The sequence below is a fragment of the Hemitrygon akajei genome, chromosome 13 (assembly GCF_048418815.1).
Source record: "Hemitrygon akajei chromosome 13, sHemAka1.3, whole genome shotgun sequence".
NCBI lineage: Eukaryota > Metazoa > Chordata > Chondrichthyes > Myliobatiformes > Dasyatidae > Hemitrygon > Hemitrygon akajei.
The window spans coordinates 104,027,049-104,046,463 of record NC_133136.1 but is presented as its reverse complement, the minus strand read 5'-3'; the positions used below and the strand labels follow the sequence as shown (position 1 = coordinate 104,046,463).

Here is a 19,415-nt window from a genome sequence, read left to right as displayed (position 1 = left end):
GAATTCCATTTGGGGGTACATCCTGGTAATTTTTCTATGTTGCACACAACATGGATTTTGGACCCAAAATATGTGTTAAGATATTTACCAGCACATACCATATAAACGTGACATTTAACAAGAAAAGTACAGCCCAAGATATTGTGCTGCCCTTTAAGAATGAAACAAGCCTAGAATTAAGTCACTCTCACCAAAAACAGTGATGAAGAAGGACTGATCGAGGAGTTTATTTCCATCTGTATCCACAACATCAAATTTAAAAGCAAAACTTCCACCTGGCTCTCCCTTTTCATGTCTATACTCTATATATCCTGGAACAGGAAAAAAATGGTTAATTTGAAAAGAATTGTCAATATTGTTTCAGCATGCCTTTAAAAATCTTATTACTTTATCAGTATTTTCAATGTTATTGGAGGATTAATAAGTTAACAATATACTCGAGATTTTAAAAAATCTTGTGTTTTTCAGGATTTATGTTTAATCTGGTTTCTGAGTTCAGTGATTTCCTTTGAAATATTGATCTTTTCAAAATTGAAAAATTCTCCTGCTAAGTATATAGTTGATGTGATAGAAAACAGCAAACCTGTGAAAATCTTAGATCACCAATCCAATCCTAAAATCACTCTCTCCAAAGTCAAGATCAAATAGACGCAGAGTGTGCCCAAGACAATAAAAATATGTTTCAGGAGCAATATTATCGGATCCAAAAGCTGACCTATCTTTAGTTTAGATGCTGATGAACCAGTTGAGCAGTTGTTCATATTGAAGCTTTCCAACATTGTTCTTTATAGAATGTTCAGAGCATGTTGCTGGCATGCACCTTTAGCAGACAGGAGATGCGATTCACAATTTAGGTAGCAATGCAAGATGATTTTTGACTATTCACGGAGATGGTTAGGAAGTCAAGATGGAGAGCAGCATCCAGATTCAGTGGGTGTACACATCTCTCTTCTGAGGGGATGCAGTGATTAATCTACCCCTTTGTCACATAATACCAGCAGATTTTCCATAAATAATTTCTAACTTTGATCATTTTGTACTAAAACAGACTTTGTGTTTTTTCTAATTATGTTGTTTCTGTAAAAATTGTGCATAATTTGCTTACATTTGTCTTGTGAATGCTACATATATGACACTATGTACTTGTTTTGCTGCAGTAAGCTTTTCATTGCACCTGTACATATATGTACTAATGCATAGGACAATAAACTTGACTGAGTTTAGTTTATGCTGGCATACACAGTGATCAATTCTTCCTAAGCGCAACTATTTAACCTTTAAAGACTAACACAAATATGAATCATATGTAAAAAGCATATTGATATGAAATTGCTGAATAAAATGCACAAGGACTCATGGAATAATAAAGTTATTCAAACTCTTACAAAGCACACTGTACAGTGTGTACTTCTACTGATTCCACACTGACACAACTTTCCCATTACAAGCTTTTAGCAGTATTGCAGACACCAAATAGAGACGGTATTGTCCAAAATGAAACACATTCACACCCAACTTGATGTATAATGAGTGCACGAGAGGTCTTTTTCATGCATTAGTTCGCACAAACCATTACTGCGTCAACAATCACCACCTAGGAAATTGGCCCAGCACCTCCAGATGTGATATTTATTTGCATGCCTGACAATTGACACTTTTGTCAGTCACAGAGCCAAAGATATCATAGGCCACACAGCTCAAATTTCCTTAAGTGCCTGCAAGAGTTTGAGCTTCTCAGAGAAACCTGTGAACTACAGTATTACTTTACAAAAAACAATCCTGGAGCACATTCCACAGTGTTTCGGAATGAAACACCAATGATTGTGTACTGTCAATGTCCTGCACACAGTATTTGCCACCCTTGTAGTTCAACAGCTAATGTAATGAGAGATAATTCCCTGGGAGCTCCCTCCACTGAATGCAGACAATTGTTCTGATCACTTGTAGACAATTAATCATTTTGCCTGGGCCATTTGCCAATAGTTCATCACAAGGGGAGGCCAATTTAAATTCTAGTGTTACTATTTCAGAGAATCTGTCCTGGATCCAGCTCATAATTGCAATTGAGAAGAAAGCATGGCAGCGCCTCTACTTCCTTAGGAGTCTGCGGAGATCTGACATGAGATCAAAAACTTTGACAAACTGGTGGAGTCTGCATCACAGCCCGATATGGGAACAAAAAAAAAATCCTACAAAAGGTAGTAGAGTCGACCCAGGACAAGGATAAAGACCTCCCAACCACTGAGCACGTGTACGTGAAATACTGTCGTAGGAAAGCAGCATCCATTATAAGAGATCACCGTCACCCAGGCCACACTCTTTTCTCACTGCTACCATCAGGTAGAAGGTACAAGAGCATCAAGACTCTTACCACCAGGCTCCAAACAGTTACTACCCCTCAACCATCAAGCTCTTGAATAAAAGGGGATAACTGCATTCACATGCCCCATCATTCAGATGTTCCTACAACCAATGAAAGCACTTTAAGGACTTTAAATTAGATTCGCAGGGGGATGGGAACCAGTGTGCCAGAACAGCAGGTGGAGAGGTTGTGGAGACAGATGTTGGTAAGACCTCAGACAAGGTCAGGAATCAAAAGATTGAGCATGGTGCACTAATGTCCTGAGCTGCCTATACTGCAATGCACGAAGTTTCGTAGGAAAGTCGGATAATCTTGTTGAAGATGAGGAAGCTGGTTTACAGGCAGAGGCAATGTGTAGTATGGAGAGGCTGCTGATAGGGCAAAATTGCAGTCAGCAGGATGAACTGCAGCATAAATGGCAGATAAAGTTGAAAATGGTGAATACAGGACTGAAGGTGTTATATTTGAATGCATGCAGTATATGAAATGAGGTAGATGAACTTGTAGCAGGTGTGATGATACAGACACCACTGAATATTGGCTGAAAGATCATAGCTAGGAGCATAATATCCAAGGATACACATTGTATCATAAGGTCAGACAGTAAGGCAGAGGGGCAGTGTGGCTTGTGGGCAAAAAAATGAAATCAAACCATTAGAAAGAGGTGAGATGGGATCAGAAAGTGTTGAATCTTTGTCGATAAGAGCCAAGGAACTGCAAGGGTAAAAAGAAACTAATGGAAATTGTATACATACCCTCAAACAGTAGTAAGGAAGTGGTCTACAAAATTACAACAGCAGATAGAAAATGCATGCCAAAAGGGGAATTCAACATGCAGGTAGTTTGTGGAAATCAGGTTGGTGCTGAATTCCAGAAGGGGGATTTTCTAGAATGCCTACAAGATGGCTTTTTAGAGCAGCTAGTGGTTGACCAACTAGAGGATTAGCTATTCTCGATTGGGTATTGTATAATGAACTGGAATTGATTAGAGAGCTTGAGGTAAAAGAAATATTAGGGGAAAGTGATCATAATATGATCAAATTCACCCTGAAATTTGAGAAGGAGAGGCTGAAGTCAGAAGTATCAGTATTACAGTGGAGTAAAAGGAATTACAGACGTAAAAGAGAGGAGTTGGCCAGAATTGAAAACATTCCAGCTCTCCCGGTCTGGTAGGACCCAAGTCAGTTTGACCCTAGATGTGCGGAGTTTGAACAAGAGGGTTTCCTCACTGCTGAGTCCATTGCTTTGTTAGGGGCTAGGCAGCCGTGTTTCCAGAGACAACCGGTAAAAAGGGGTTTTGCAAAAGTTAATTGGCCAGAACCCAGCACCCGTGAGCACAGTATTGAAGTCCTGGCAAGATAGCCGAGGTCCTATTTTGGTGTACAAATTCATATACTAAATGCAACTGCTCTAGATCTCATATATTTTTGTCCAATTTTGAAATTTTAGAGGGAATCAGTGTTTGCATTTTAAACAGCATATGGCTAGCAAACCAATAGAGAGTAAACTCCAAGTAGTCAGCACATGACTGAATACTTCCTTGGGGAATTCTGACTTCCAGAATTAGGCTGGACATTATTCTCTATACCAAAGACAAAAACTGCAGCTGTTGGAAATCCACCAGAAGTTGCCTGACCTGAGCGTTTCTATCAGTTTTTGCTACTCTATATACAGCTTATTTTACAGTAAAGATAGCCAGGTAATTAGGAAATTACTGGCAGCCATTTTCGGAGTTGCTCTATTTTGTCAAGCAATTGTATAGTTGCTTTTCATTACAATTACTTACCTTTGTTGATGTCAGCTTGAGTGAATTTTTTAATAGGTCCCCTGATTGAAATTTGAACCAAATTGTCAGTTTTCGACATCTGCAGTCGTCCAACTGCGGGGTCTTTGGTTATAACAAACGTGAGCTTTTCATCATCGGAATCAATGTCTGTAGCTCGAAGGTGCTGCTGTGTTATTACTGAGACAGACCCTATATTTAAAAGAAATAACTTTGTTAAAGAATCACATCATCTCATCAGTTACTATTTTATTTTGGATTATACAACAAAAATGCTCTGCTTTCTAAGGTAACCTCAGCGCCTCTGGCTGTTTTAGAGGAAGTGTTTTTTGCACTTTCTCTGATATGAATTAAGACGGCCCCATGAGAAACAAGAATTCATCCATACCTTTCTACAAATAGTGGAAAATTAACATTCTGCAAAATTCATGGCAACAATCCATTTTACTGTAAACTCATTTTGTGAAGTTCCATCCGATATCTGATTATAATGTGCTCTAAAGACATTCATATTGTAGCCAGGCTGCAAAAGCGGGAATAATTGTTAGACCACAAATTGAACACCGTGTACAGGGAACTGTTGTGTATTCAATATTTCAAATCATATTTGAGTAAACTTGTGTACACACACACACACCAATCCACACACACACACACACACACACACACACACACACACACACACACACACACACACACACACACACACACACACACACACACACACACACACACACACACACACACACACACACACACACACACACACACACACACACACACACACACCAATCTACACCCATAACTTCAGACTCCCATACTTCATCTGAATTAGTTTAATGTTTTGAAGTTACTAAATGTAATATAAACTATGTGTGATGATATACATATTTAATGTAGTTTTACATATAACCTGCAACTAATGATTTAAATAAGAATGTGATAGTATTGAAGAAGGTGCGTGGGAGATTTACAAGGATTTTGCAAAACAAAAAATACTTAGCTATGTGGCAAGACCTGGAGAGGCTGGTGGGGAGTCTTAACGGAGGCCCCAGGGGCCTAGGTACAGTAAACATCCTGTTCAGAGCTGTCAAAATTCAAGCAAAGCTGATTCAAAGTGGAAGTAGTTGTTGAGGGGAGATGAGGAAAATGTTTTCCTCTCCTAGGTTGGATGTGGGACTGGAATTCAGAGTGAAAGTGTGGAAGAGGCAGAAATCCTCACACACAAAACTAATACCTGGATCTGTACTTGAAGAACTCAAAGGAAGGTGGGATTAAGTGGAAAAGGGTTTTGACCAGTTCAGACATAATGGGATGAAAAGTTGTAAATTTTTAGGGATTTAATTGTTCCTATGTGGGCACTTTCTCCTCTGCTGAATGGCTTTGACCCATTGCTATGATGTGACTTCATTCTTCCAAGCCCCTTACAGCTCCTTGCTCAAACAGACCAAGGGAGGCAATGTTCATAAAGTACTCAGTATTACAGTAGAGTCCAATTCCATGGTCATCTTCAGGTTTTAGATGAGATTCAGTGGAAACTACATCTGGGTCCTTCCTGACCTATCAGAGACAAACTCCACAGAAGTAAGGTTGACTGGAAATGTACAATCCATCTGCAATAATCTACTAACATTCATTTATAAATGGAAATGAAGGTACCTATTTTAAAAACCAAATCCTTATATAAAATACATTTACATGGATAATCACCAACTTTACAATTTAATGGCTTAGATTGTCAGATCTTCTTCAATTCCAAGGCTTAGCCTCAGCAAGAAAATGACCACTGAAAAATGGAGTTAACATTACTTGTCTGAAATTTCCATCAACGTTAATGCAGACAAGCCTAGAGGCATTTGAATAGGTACAGAGGGAAGGGGTTTGTAGGGTTATGGGCTGAAAGTGAACAACTAGGACTACCACAGAGATTGCTGTATTTGGCATGGACCAGTTGGGCCAAAAGGCCTGTGTGCTGTATTACTCCAGGATTGCAGAACACTTGCCTGCTGAGAACTGTAGGCCACGGTTGATTGATAATCGTGGTGATTCATTCTTCTGCTTTAAAATGAAGAACTCCATTTTCCCATTTTCTGTGTACAGGCCATCGGTAAAGGAGAAGCGGACTTCATCTGACTCCACGTTGCTTCCATCATGGGTGTAAACAATTAACTCATCTAGCACATCCTGGTAGGTGAAGGAGGAGCCTTGTGTCAACACACGGCCATTTTCCAGAGGCTCTGTATAAAATTGTCTTTTTCGAAGTTTGCCTGTTTCATTCAATTAAATATGTCAATAAGTTATTACAATTGTATTACAGCATCACAAATAGTTGAATGGCCAAAGTCCGTAACAAACGACAATGTGATATACCCATGATTGCTCATGCAGAACACTGTTAATTGTATTCATGCTTAATTGGAAATCAATGCATAAAGGTCAGGCATTACAAAGCCTATTACTCCAGGTGGAACTCATTCAGCTTTTAGTCGAAATTGCTTTTGGGTAGCACCTTGAACACAAAACAGTGTTCCAAGTTAATTTATAGATTGAAATAAACTAGAGTAAGTTATAAACTCAGTCAGCTCCATCATGGGTACTAGCCTCCCCCACACCTGGGACATCTTTAAAGAGCAATGCCTCAATAAGGCAGCATCCATCATCAAGGAACCCTATCAACCAGGACATATCCTCTTCTCATTGCTACCATCGAGCAGGAGGTAAAGTAGTCAGAAGGCACACATTCAAAATTCAACGATTCAAGAACAGATTTGTCCCCTCTGCCATCAGATCCCTTCTTACTTCAAATGCACTCCTTGCTGCAATTCAGTTTTTATTACGTATTGCAAGGTACTGCTACTGCATAACAGAGTTCACCATACATGCCAGTGATAATAAACCGGATCCGAATTCTGCATTTTAAAGAGCAAACTGCAAAAAAACAAAACAGGAGTGGCCACTTAGAAAAACTGATGGGGTTTGAAAATATCATCGAAGTGTAGGAATTTGGTTTAAATGAGGGATAGGATTTTACAGTGTAAGATCTAGGCAGATGAAGCTTTTCTGTCAAAGGTTTTAAATCTGAGTGTCTGTCATCTCTCCACATGGACTTACCATGGCTGGGCTTTTTGGTCACTCTGAACACTAGTTCATCCTCAGGTGAATCCAGATCAATCAGACTAAGTGAGGTGTTTCTGATCACAGCACCCGTTCCTTTCTTTACTTGCACAGCTTCAACTGACATGCTTGGAGGTTCACCTTTCTTGTGCTGGAGACAGAAAACCAGGGAGAAATGTACTCATGATGACTATCAAGGCTGAAGAATAACGAACATTTCATTGAATAGTGTACTGGGAAAGAGCCCAGCAAATCAATGTGCTCTTTTTACTGTGAAATTAAACAAAGGCTCATGCGTGCACAAGAGAACAGACCAAACAAGCATTTGTTTTAGTTGTACAGTGGAAAAATGTCTCCACTAATATTTCTGATCCATATATGCTTCTCTCAGCCTTTCTTCATCTAAAACAGATAGATATCCTTTCTATTTCTTTCTCCTTGAAGTACTGGTCTTCCTCTCAGTTACTTGGCCCTAAATGGCAGTTACCTCACATACTCCTCATGTTGACTCCACAGAATTCTGTACACTAAAAAAAAGGTTCTCCTGAATCACTTATTGGCTTTACAAGTGGATTGCTTAAGTTTATGACTTCTAGTTTGGACATTCTACAAGTAGTGCAAGTCTAACTTATCACCCGCCCCACTTTCCTCTATTCTGAACTCTGACCTTTTAATTCTACTCACCTACTTATCACTTCCTCTAGTCCCTTCTTCCTTCCCTTTCTCCTATGGTCCTTTCTCCTCTCATATCAGATTCTTTCTTCTCCTGCCTTGACCTTTCCCGCCCAGAAACAAGAAAAAAATCTGCAGGTGTTGGAAATCCAAGCAACACACACAAAATGCTGGAAGAACACAGCAGGCCAGGCAGGATCTATGCAAAAGAGTACAGTCGCCGTTTTGGGGCGATACCCTTAAGTACTAGAGATTTCCCCTTTCTCCTGCCCTGCACGTCTTTCACCATTTAACTTCCCAGCTCTTAACTTCATCCCTCCCCTCATCCTGGTTTTCACCTGTCACGATGTTTCTTCCTCCCCTTCCCACCCCCCCCCCCCCGATACCACAGCTTCTTTTCCTCCAATCCTGATGGAAGGTCTCGGCCCGACAAGTCAACTGTACTCTTTTCCATAGATGCTGCCTGACCTGCTGAGTTCCTCCAGCATTTTGTGTGTGGTACTTTTCCAACCCACCTGGCTTCACCTATCACCTTCCAGCTTGTCTCTTTCCCCTCCTCCCACCTCTTTATTCTAGCATCTTCACCCTTCCTTCTCAGTCCTGAACGAGAGTCTCAGCCCGAAACGTCAACTACTAATTCATTGCCACAGACGCTGCCTGACCTGCTGAGTTCCTCCAGAGTTTTGTGGGTGTCACACTACAAATAAAATGTCCATCTTCACATTCATCAGGCATATTCATAATGTTAATAATTTCTGCATGGTCATCAGTAGGCCTTTATCCTTCTAGTGATCATACATCTATCTTTTTCAAACTCCTGATAGTTACAACCTCTTCATATTATTGTCAATCCTCTCCACCATTTCTCTTATGTGTGCTTTTAGTAGATAAAAACATGAATATTTTCTGCATCACATAAATGTTTCACTCAATGAAGCATACAGTGCATCGAGGTGGCCTGCTGCTGACTAGCCTGTTGCAGGATACTAGTTCTTAGAGCACACTGTGTCTTTGGATTGTCTTGAGTCTAGTCTCCCAGTGTGGCTTTGGGGTGGGGGTACATGCACCTGCAGATTAAGAAGAACTCACCCCAAATTAGTTCCAAGCCCAGAGTCCAAGGGCCCAGGACTGGTTGAGACAGGCTCCTTTAAGAAAAACTCTGGTTTCATACGCTAGGTAAGTCTGCCGGAGCTCAATTTCCAGGCTTTGGCTATTAGTTCCATATATAATGGGATGTAAGTTACGAACCCAAACAAAGTACAACCACACTGGCATGTTAACATTAGAAACTGCTAGGAGTGTTTTATGTCACTCCCTCCTGGTGCCTCATTCAGTAAGTGGTTGCTTTTTACATCAGCACTGCCATCCTGCCTAACCCCAGTTCCCTTCATTCACCTTTAGGCCAGACCTCCCGTCTTGAGAGTTTGGGGCCCTGCAGTGACTGGCTGCTACATTTGCTTCAAGAGAAACAGACTTGTTTCATTGTGTTTGAGATACAAATACTAGAGATCATTTACCAGAATGATAATGTTGAAGTGGTACTTGGTATTATGTGCGTTTAAATCACATTTCACCTCTAGACAGATGGGCTAATCTTGTATGTCATAGTCCTGCAACTTCAAAGTCCATTTTCAAGTGCTATCCATTTGGCCCATATTAGTTTTAACTGCATGAAACCACATTAGGTTCTTATGAGAATTAAATTAATTAAATCACTGACACTTCAGACCTGGCACACACTGACAACTGGCATTACCCCAGAAACAACCATGTCATAATAAACCGCCATACTCTTCCTTAAAATATAAAAAATTACCAATCCCATCTAATCTTATTTTGAGTTAAATAACCAACATTAGATTCTGAATTGAGTATTTTCTGTAATGATTTTGCTTTTGCTTGCATCCAAGTAATTTCTTATTGTCACACAAGTTAATTCCTTTTTAAGAGTTCCATAATATTAGGCAGAACGTTTACAGTGCTTCGGATTGGCTGACAGAACTCAAGCACTTAAGTTATATTTGTCCTGATGAGTCTTGACCCGAAACACTGACCGTTTAATCCTGACCTGCTGAGTTCCTTCAGCATTTTGTATCTGTGGCCTTGGATGTCCAGCACCTGCAGACTTTCTCGGCTGTATTTTAACAAGTGTGCTTTGTGTATTATTTTCAAAAGTAAACGCCAAATCTGAGAAATTGAAGAAGATCATGACAACAGCGTTGTCCTGCCATCCTGAGGTCACACTGGCCACCATACGTAATGGGCAAATTATATTGTTGAGAATGGGCTCACCAAAGCCTATAAAGGCAGGATCAATACTGAACAAAGGTATATTATTAAACGCGAGTTCCAATAAGCACATAAACTAAGCAATTTCTTATTTCTGTTCTGCCTTTGCAAAATTTCACCTCTGTACATATTGTCTGTGTTTGCATGCATAAACAGGACTAATTGACAAGCTCCTAAACATGGGCCTCTACCATGCTCTGCAGATAGACACTAGACTTCCTCTTCGGAAGACCAGTCAGTGCAGATCAGAAATAACATCTCCTCCTCACTGACATTCATCACAGGCTCACCTCAAAGATGCACGCTGAGCTTACTGCTCTACTCTCTACACCTAGGCTCAGCTCAAACACTGTCTACAAATTTGCCAATGACATAACCTTTGCTGGCAGAGTTTCAGATGGTGATGAGGAGCCGTACGGGGACAGCAGGCTGACTGGTGGCTCAATAAACATGCACTCAATGTCAGTAAGACCAAGAGATTGATTGTGAACTTTAGGAAAGGGGAATCTAGGGAATACACATCAGTTCTCATCAAGGGATCTGAAGTGGAAAGGGTGACAGTTTCATTCTCCTGGGTTTTAACATATCTGATGATCTATCCAAAGCCCATCATATTGATGCAATTGCAAAGAAAACATGGCAGCAGCTATATTTCATTAGGAGCTTGAGAAGACTCGGTATGTCACCAAAGACGCTCGCAAAGTCTCTACAGACATACCATGGCGAGCTTTCTAACAGGTTGCATCACCATCTGATATGGAATGGCCACTGTATAGGATTGGAAAAAGAGGCAGGAAACCGCAAACTCAGCCAACTCCATTGTGGACACCACCCTCCCCTGCATCAAGGACACCTTCAAAGGGTGATGCCTCAGGAAGACAGCAGCCATCATTCAGGAACCCCATCGCCCAGAACATGCCCTCATCTCTTTGCTACCAGGGTGGTGGTACTAGAGCCTGAAAAAAACAGACTCAATGTTTCAGGAACAGCCTCTTTCCCTGAGCTATCAAATTCCTGAATGGACAACAAACCCTCTCTTTCTTTTTACCCCCTCTTAATTTTTTTATTTAGTTATTTATAGTTGTCTTAATTATGTATTGAACTGCACTGCTGCTGCAAAACAGATTTCATGACATATGCCAGTGATACGAAATCTGAATTTGAACTGTTTCTGATAATATCAGACATTCCAAAATGATTGAAACATATTTAATTTAAACAACAAAATAAAAATGATACAATTATTAAAACATATCATTGCAGTTAATCAAAAATATTAATACTAACTACAATTAAAAAGTAAATCACAGGTTCACAACCCTTCAAGTTAAAGAGCACAATACAATACCTCCCACGTGCATGAGTGAATGCGGCTCCAGCTAATCTGAAGTGCACAGCGGCTTTCCTGTGTACCATCATAAGGTGCATTGCAGTTACTCTACTGACCAAACTTGTGAGTTCTTTCACCAAGAACAGGCACATGGGAACACTACTACACACCAGATCCCCTCCGATACGCCCAGCAGACTGATTGAGAAACATATCACTGATCTATCATTGTCAATGAATCCAAGCTAGGAAACTCCATCCCCAACAGCGTTTTAAAGGCAAAATCACCAGAAGAAAGGCAGTAGTTCAAAAACCCATCATGGCCTCCTCAAGGGCAACTTGAGATGAGCAAACTTTGCTGGCCTTGTCAGCACTGCCTGGATCCAATTAATAATTCAATAAATCAATAGATAGATGGATAGGCAGATGGCTTGTTGAGAATCACTTCACCAGCATTAGTTTCACTTCATTTGCTTGAGGTTATACTTACAATAAATTCACCCCTGGGGTCAACAAGTGGTGAGTGGTTCTTGCTACCAGTGATGGTAATGGTAAATATTTGGTTATCGAGACGGTAATTATCAACATCATAGACGGTAAAGTGGAAAATATCAGTGACAGGTTGATTGTTGGCATCGTAGTCGGTAGTGTATCTGTTCAAATGAGGCAGAAGTTAGGCAGATAGCAAATATGGGCAAACATTTGGACTAAACAATAATTAGTCAAATATTTTTCCTATATATGCTAAAAATATATCACTCAGCACTCCACAGATACTCTATGATTAATAGTTAAATACCAAGTCTATTCACAATTAAAATAATTATGAAACAGTAATTCATGCTTGAAACCAATAATTGATATTCAATAATACCTTGTTTTAACATAATTTTACTAGCAAAAGAAAACCTAATATACCCCTCTGAAATCAAACCAGATGTTCATAACACAGAAAAATCTTAAAAGTTCTGTGTGCCACCCTTTTTTTTAACAGCAACTTAAAAAGCTAACCAAAGCATTGTGTCAGAGAAATTGAATATCATGTTGAAATGGTCCCATGTTCCTGATGGGAATGAACTGTACTAACTGCCTCTGTTGTGGCAAGTTTACACTTCCAGCTAACCAATGTGATTGCAGCGAATGGTAACCACACAGCTGCATGCCATGCCAAGGAGGAGGTACAACATGCAGTAGGACAGGCTCACAGAATTCAGTGGGCGAGGTAACAGTCACTGTTAGTTGTCAGTCCAAAACTATAGTTATGCTACAACCCTAGCGAGATCACAGCAATAACAATGTCAGAAAAAATATCCCTTCAGTGTAAAGTCACACCAGGTACATGGTCTCAGAGGACCGGAGGTGGTATGGGTCATACAATATACAGTACTGAAAACTACATTTACAATAACTGACTACAGCGCTTTATGACTGATTATCAAATCTATCCATACTATCCTTTAGCCTAACAATCACATTCTTACAGATACTGATTGCAACATTTCAACAGTAAACCAACCCAACTTCTTCAGGCACGTTAGTCTAATGCCAAGGCACCTCCTTACATACCCTCTCGAGTGAGCAGAGCATGGGTGGGGCTTAATGCTCGATCCAAGTTGCCTATTCTTGATTGGTTAGTTTGAATTGGCCTTGTTCTGATAGGTCAATTTTTTTAGGCTGACCCCTCTTTAGGTATGTGAGGTGTCAGACTGGAGCCATCTCTACACACCTACATTTACATTGTCCACATGCTCCATCTCTAGTGATTTCCTAATCTTTCTCAAAGGCATTCTCTTCCTTGCCAAGGATGTTGGCCTCATCAAACCTTGGTGTACATGAGCAAGATAGGCAGTGTTCAGCAATCCCACTTCATTCTGCTCTCAAGTTTTTTAAGGTAATCTTATGTTCTGCTATCCTGTTTTTCAAGGGCCTTCCAGTCTCACCAATATATACTTTTTGGCATGGTGATATAATTATGGAACACACAACTCCCTGACACAGTTCTTTGGGTCTTCTAGGTGCCGCTTTGCTTTCCCTTTTTGTAATTGTGTCCTCACTTTTTCTATTAACTGGACACCATATATTTGGCAAGTTCATCTTAGCTTTTCAGTTAAGCTACCACAGTGTGGCACAATAACCAATCAAAACAAGGCTAATTCAAACTAACCAATCAGGAATAGGCAGTTCAGATCCAGCCAATCAGAACAGAGCATTATGCCCCACCTATGTCCTGCTCACTCAAGAGGGTATATAAGGAGGTGTCTGTAGGGGGACTTGTCATTTGATTAACTTGTGCCTGAGGACAGCAGTTTGGTTTACAGTTTTAAGTATGTGACTGTTAAAGCCACAGTATGGACAGACTATATTTATAGTAGACTATATTTACAGAAGATGTGGTCTTTTCAACCACTGATGCACAAGCCACAGCTATTCACTCTGGATAGTCATCATACTCCAGGTCAGACGAGAGATAACCCAGGTCAGGTTGCAGACTACAGTGCCCAGGTAGATCCTTCGCATGATGGCGGTGGTGAGGTGGTAGAGAAGAAGAGGAAGGTCAAGTGGTCAGCAATGGCAGATGAGAAGGCTTGGCGTGTGTTTGATGAGGATATCAGTATGATGATGGAGAACACTCTCAGGGGAACATCAAAGAGAAAGTTGGAAGTGATGGGCAATATGATTTATAATGTTGGAAAGTACCGGTTTGGTTTGGTTGAGTTGAAGAACACAAAGCCTACACAGCAACCAAGCAGGCACCAGAAGGAGATTAGTAGGGTGAGGAGAGAGCTTAGATCGTTGAGACAGAGGTGGAAGGTAGCAAGTGAGGGTGACAAGCCAGGGCTTGCTGATCTCCGAGAGCAGTTTTGAATAAAGTTAGCATCACTCCATCGTGCAGAGTCACAGCGTAAAAAGAGAGAGAAGGCAAGAAAGGTGTTCTTTGAGAACCCTCACCAGTTCACAAAGAGATTGTTTGAACAAAGTAAGAGTGGGCAGCTTAACATCTCTCAACAAGAACTTGAGGATCACCTGGCAAGCACTTACCCTAACGAACAGTGGGAGGCTCCTTTGCTTGACATTTCTGGGCTTGTGAAGCCTACCGAGCCAGGAGTGAAGTTCAATCTGTCAGAACCCAAACGCAGAAGTCAAGCGGTTCATCAGAAAGGCAAGATCAGGTTCAGTGCCAGGACCTAATGGAGTGCCGTATAAGGTGTTCAAGAAGTGTGAAGAGCTGAGGAAATACTTGTGGAGATTGTTAAAGGTGGTGTGGAGACAAGGTCTTGTTCCTTTGTCATGGAGTGAGGCTGAAGGAGTACACATCCCGAAGGAAGAGATTTCTCCTGCATTGAATCAGTTCCGACCAATTTCACTCCTGAATGTAGAGGGGAAGATTATGTTTGGCATTCTAGCAGAAAGAATATCTTCATTTGTGATAGAGAATGGATTGGTAAATACATCTGTGCAGAAGGCAGGAATACCAGGCTTCCCGGGATGCCTTGAACATACCGGTATGACCATCCAGGGGTCGAAAAGGTTGAGAAGAAATCTGGCTGTAGTTTGGCCTGATCTTGCAAATGCGTGTGGTTCTGCTCCCCATGTCTTGACTGAGTTTGCGATGGAATTCCTGTGGATTCCTGTTAAGGTGAGGAACTTCGTTATGCAATACTACAATGATTTCTGGATGAGGTTTTCCACTCAGCAGTTTGCAACTAGGTGGCAGAGCTTGGACGTTGGTATCCCATTGGGATGTGTGATTTCACCCATCCTTTTTGTGTTAGCCATGGAGGTCATTGTGAGGGCTGTAGAATCAGTGGGACCAGGCATCACACTTGATGGCAGAGGGGAATTGCCACCAATACGAGTGTTCATGGACGATCTCATCCTTTTGGGTCCTAGCACGGAGGCAGTGGAAAGTGTACTATCTAGACTCGAGGAGCTAATGGATTGGGGAAGAATGAAGTTCAAGACCAAGATGTCAAGGAGCCTTGTTCTTAGGAGAGGAAAGCTGGTTGACTTTCATTTCACCCTTTGTGGAGAGCAGATTCCATCCATTCAGGACCAACCTTGGGCGATAGGACACAGAGGAGCTGAGAGACACCAAGAGGACAGCAGAACAGATCAGCAGAGGTCTGATGTCTGTCGACAAGTGTGGCTTGCCTGGCAAGTTGAAGTTGTGGTGCTTGCAGTACAGACTGATGCCGCGCATAATGTGGCCACCAACTGTCTATGAGGTGGCAATGTCCCATCTTGAGGCAATGGAATGGAAGATCAACAAGTATGTGAAGAAGTGGCTTGGAGTACCGAGCAGCCTCACTAATATTGCAATCCACAGTAGCCAGACAAAGCTTGCCATCCCAGTGCAATCCCTTGTTGAAGGGGTCAAGGTAGCCAAGGTAGGATCATTCTTGATGCTTTGAGACTCAAAAGACCCTGTCATCAAGAACATCCAGCCGGATGTGAGATCAGGCAGGAAGTGGTCAGCCCGGGCAGCAGTTGATGAGGCAGAGTCTAGATTGAAGCACAAGGAGATGGTTGGGGCTACCCAGCTAGGCCACCAGGGACTTGGACGGACAACCCACAAGTGGTGGCCATCTTCTACAGGTAAGGAGTGTCGTGAGCCTGTAACGCATGAAATACGAGAGGTAGAAGAGGAGAAGAGGTTAGCTAAAGCAGCTGGCCTGACCAAACAAGGGGCTTGGACCTGGTGGGAAAGTGTTGAACAACGACATCTATCTTGGAATGTCCTGTGGCAGATGGAACTGCTCCGCATTTCTTTTCTATATAGAGCAGTGTATGACCTGCTCCCAACACCTGCCAACCTCAGCACCTGGTATGAAGATAAGACAGACAGGTGTGCTGCTTGTGGCGAGAAGGGAACACTTCAGCATATTTTGAATGCATGCAGAGTCAATCTTTCCAGCAGCATGTACACTTGGAGACATAACGACATTCTCAAAGTTGTAACAGAAGCGGGTGAGCAGAGAGTACTGCAGCACAACTTATCTCATGCCCCATGCTGCACAGAATATCACATATCATTTGTGAAAGAAGGCTCCAAGTCAAGGGTGTACAGCGCAGGTCCACGATTAAGCATACTTTCTTCAGCCAATGATTGGTGTGTCAAGGCTGACCTGGATGGAAAAGGCAGTTTCCCAGAGCAAATAGCTGTCACCACATTGTGTCCAGATATAATCGTCTGGTCTGACACCAGTAGAGAAGTGGTTATTGGTGAACTCACAGTCCCCTGGGAAGACAACATCGATGAATCCCATGAGCGCAAGTTAACAAAGTATGCAGAATTAAGATCAGAGTGCGGAGACAGAGGGTGGAAGGTCTCATGCTATCCATTCGAAGTAGGGTGCCATGGCTTTATTGCGTTCACTTTTCAGAAGCGGCTGTGTGACCTTGGCTTTACTGGAAGACAGATCAAGTCAACCAGCAGGGCTGTAGCTGAGGCAGCAGAGACAGGATCATCATGGGTGTGGACTAAGTACATCCAGAGGGGCAGATAGTCGGACAGTGTATCTATCTTTTGTAAACTCTTCAGTAGCTGCATAGATACCTGAAGAGTAGACTATCTGTTGGATGGAAGTGACCAACAACTCTGATAGAGGCAGATGCCAAGTTGTTAAGCTCACCAGTGGGAGGTGGTGCTTTAGCACTGCTGGCCCACCACCTCAAGGGAGTCTTGATCATAAGCGGGCCGAAACTCCTGAGGACAGGTGGCAGATCAACTGATGATCCCACTGATGATAGCACAGGACAGTTAACATCTTAGTCCACGTGTATTTTCAATTCATTAGTACATCAGCAGTATGAAATTTACTGGCAGTAACTTCTGCCTGTGTGGTAGAAGCTATTGTGTGTATATAATATTTCAGTAATATTTGAATAATCTTGTAAATATATTTTGATTTAATGTTGTTTATTTAAATGATTTGTTATGGGTTATATGTATAATTATGTGAATTGCATTGCTTGAGTATGCCCCTCTTAAAATAAGCATGAAATTAGACCTGAATTTCAGACGTGTCTTCCTTTGAATTAGTTTAATGTTTTGAAGTTACAAAACATGACTGAAGCAGCCCAGCTGCTGCAGTTTTTGATTTCTCCAGCAAAGATGAATACAATGTATTTTAATTTCAAAAGCTGTGCTGTATGTACTTTTAAAAGTCATGAAAAAGCGTACTGAAATAGGATTACTTGTTAATGCATACTTACAGATTTGGAAAGGGTCTAGAAGAGGTTTACCTGGATTAGTAGTATGAACTATATGGAGAAACTGGACAAACTTGGAGGCTGAGGGGAGACCTGATAAAAGTTTATATATAAAAAAAATAAATGAATGAGAGACATAGAAATGGCAAGAACATGGGTTTTCTCCCAAAGGTTTCCTCTGGGTCCTCCAGTTCCCTCCCATAGTCTAAAGACGTTAGCTGGCCACTGTAAATCGTTCTGTGGTTAGGTTAGGGTTAAATCGGGGTTGTTGGTGGGTGGTGCGGCTCGAAGGGCCGGAAGGTCCTATTCCACACTGTATCTCTAAATCAGGGTTCCTAAGCTGGGGTTGCTTAATGGTATTTGTCCACGGCATTAAAAACAAGTTTGAGAAGCCCTGCTCTAAACGAATAAATAAACTAGTGGACATGCATTGAAGGTGGGTTGTAAGCAGTTTAAAGGAGATGTGAAGGGCAAGTCTTTGTGCACAGAAGTGCTGAGATGGGCTGCTGGGGGGAGTGGTGGCAACAGACTGTTTAGGCACAGAAAATGTAGGAAATGGACAGACATCAATCCCCCATGGACATAAGTATTTATTTGGCTCATATTGTTACAGTCAGACATTTCCCGGTGCGCGTTTATGATTTTGATGCATTTTAATTAATACAAATATCAGATGTGATTATTCTTTGCACAGTGAGATGTCTAGATGTGTGAAGTTAATGACTGTCATTTATAAACTATGTCAGAAATGTGTTTTTGTAAACATTATTTTTGGAATAAATCTTGCAACTGCCAATCATGATGCACCGATATTTAAAGGGAGCAACTTGGGCCTGTTGAAAACGAGAGAGTTGGCTGCTAGTCACATATTCTATCGAATTTCTACCTGTATTTTCTTGAATCAAAAGCAATTACTTCCACTGTTATGTTTGGTATTTCAATACTGTTCCGTGACAGTGCTCAAATCTCACCAGCACAGCTTCTGACCTGATTTATAGATTGTGTCTTGTGTATTTAATATTCCAGTAATAGTTGAGTAATATTCTAAATGTATTGTTTGATTAAGCATTCTTTGTTGTTTACTCAATTCATGAGTGGTTAGATGTAAGAGTATGTAAACGGCACACGTCATTAGGCCACCATGTCAGTGCGTGTCTCGCTAAAAGTAAAAACAAAGAGTACACATTTATCCCGGTCTCCTGTGTTTTTCTTTAAATTCATTTCTGTTTTGGAGTCACAGAACATAACAATGTCTGACAGCAGTAAAACTCCCTGATGCACTCGCTACTCTGAAAGTTAGCACCTACAGCATTACTGGATCATGGTGCCAAAGGCTACAATTAGTGCAGTCAGTTCTGTGACTTTAACTTTCAATTATCATGATAACAAGCTCTGGCAGCAATCGTGCTTTGTCATTCTAGCATGCAATCATTTATTAAGATTTTCTCATTTTTTCTTCAGTTGACACATTAACCAATTTTTAATCAAATGATTTGAAGTCGGGGGTCAACGTCACAAGTAATGCCCAGGAAATTAAAATTGATGCAATCTGTCTCCATAGCAATCATAATATCCAGCACAGGGGCTAAAGGTCTAGTAGATTTGTTAGCTTTAAATCCTAGCAATTTCTACAGTACTATTTCTTCACTCAAT

General features: G+C 41.2%; 1 protein-coding gene across 3 annotated transcripts in view; it reads right to left on the bottom strand.

The window, feature by feature from the left end:
- Positions 1-19,415, bottom strand: part of fras1 (Fraser extracellular matrix complex subunit 1) — a 518,421-nt gene that overhangs the window by 112,922 nt on the left and 386,084 nt on the right. For all 3 annotated transcript variants that reach the window (XM_073065197.1, XM_073065198.1, XM_073065199.1), the window contains exons 40-44: positions 12,040-12,202; positions 7,257-7,410; positions 6,149-6,412; positions 4,149-4,337; positions 192-311 (exon numbers count right to left, since the gene is read on the bottom strand). In XM_073065197.1, coding sequence (XP_072921298.1) covers positions 192-311; positions 4,149-4,337; positions 6,149-6,412; positions 7,257-7,410; positions 12,040-12,202 — 890 coding nt within the window. The remainder of the gene's footprint in view (positions 1-191; positions 312-4,148; positions 4,338-6,148; positions 6,413-7,256; positions 7,411-12,039; positions 12,203-19,415) is intronic.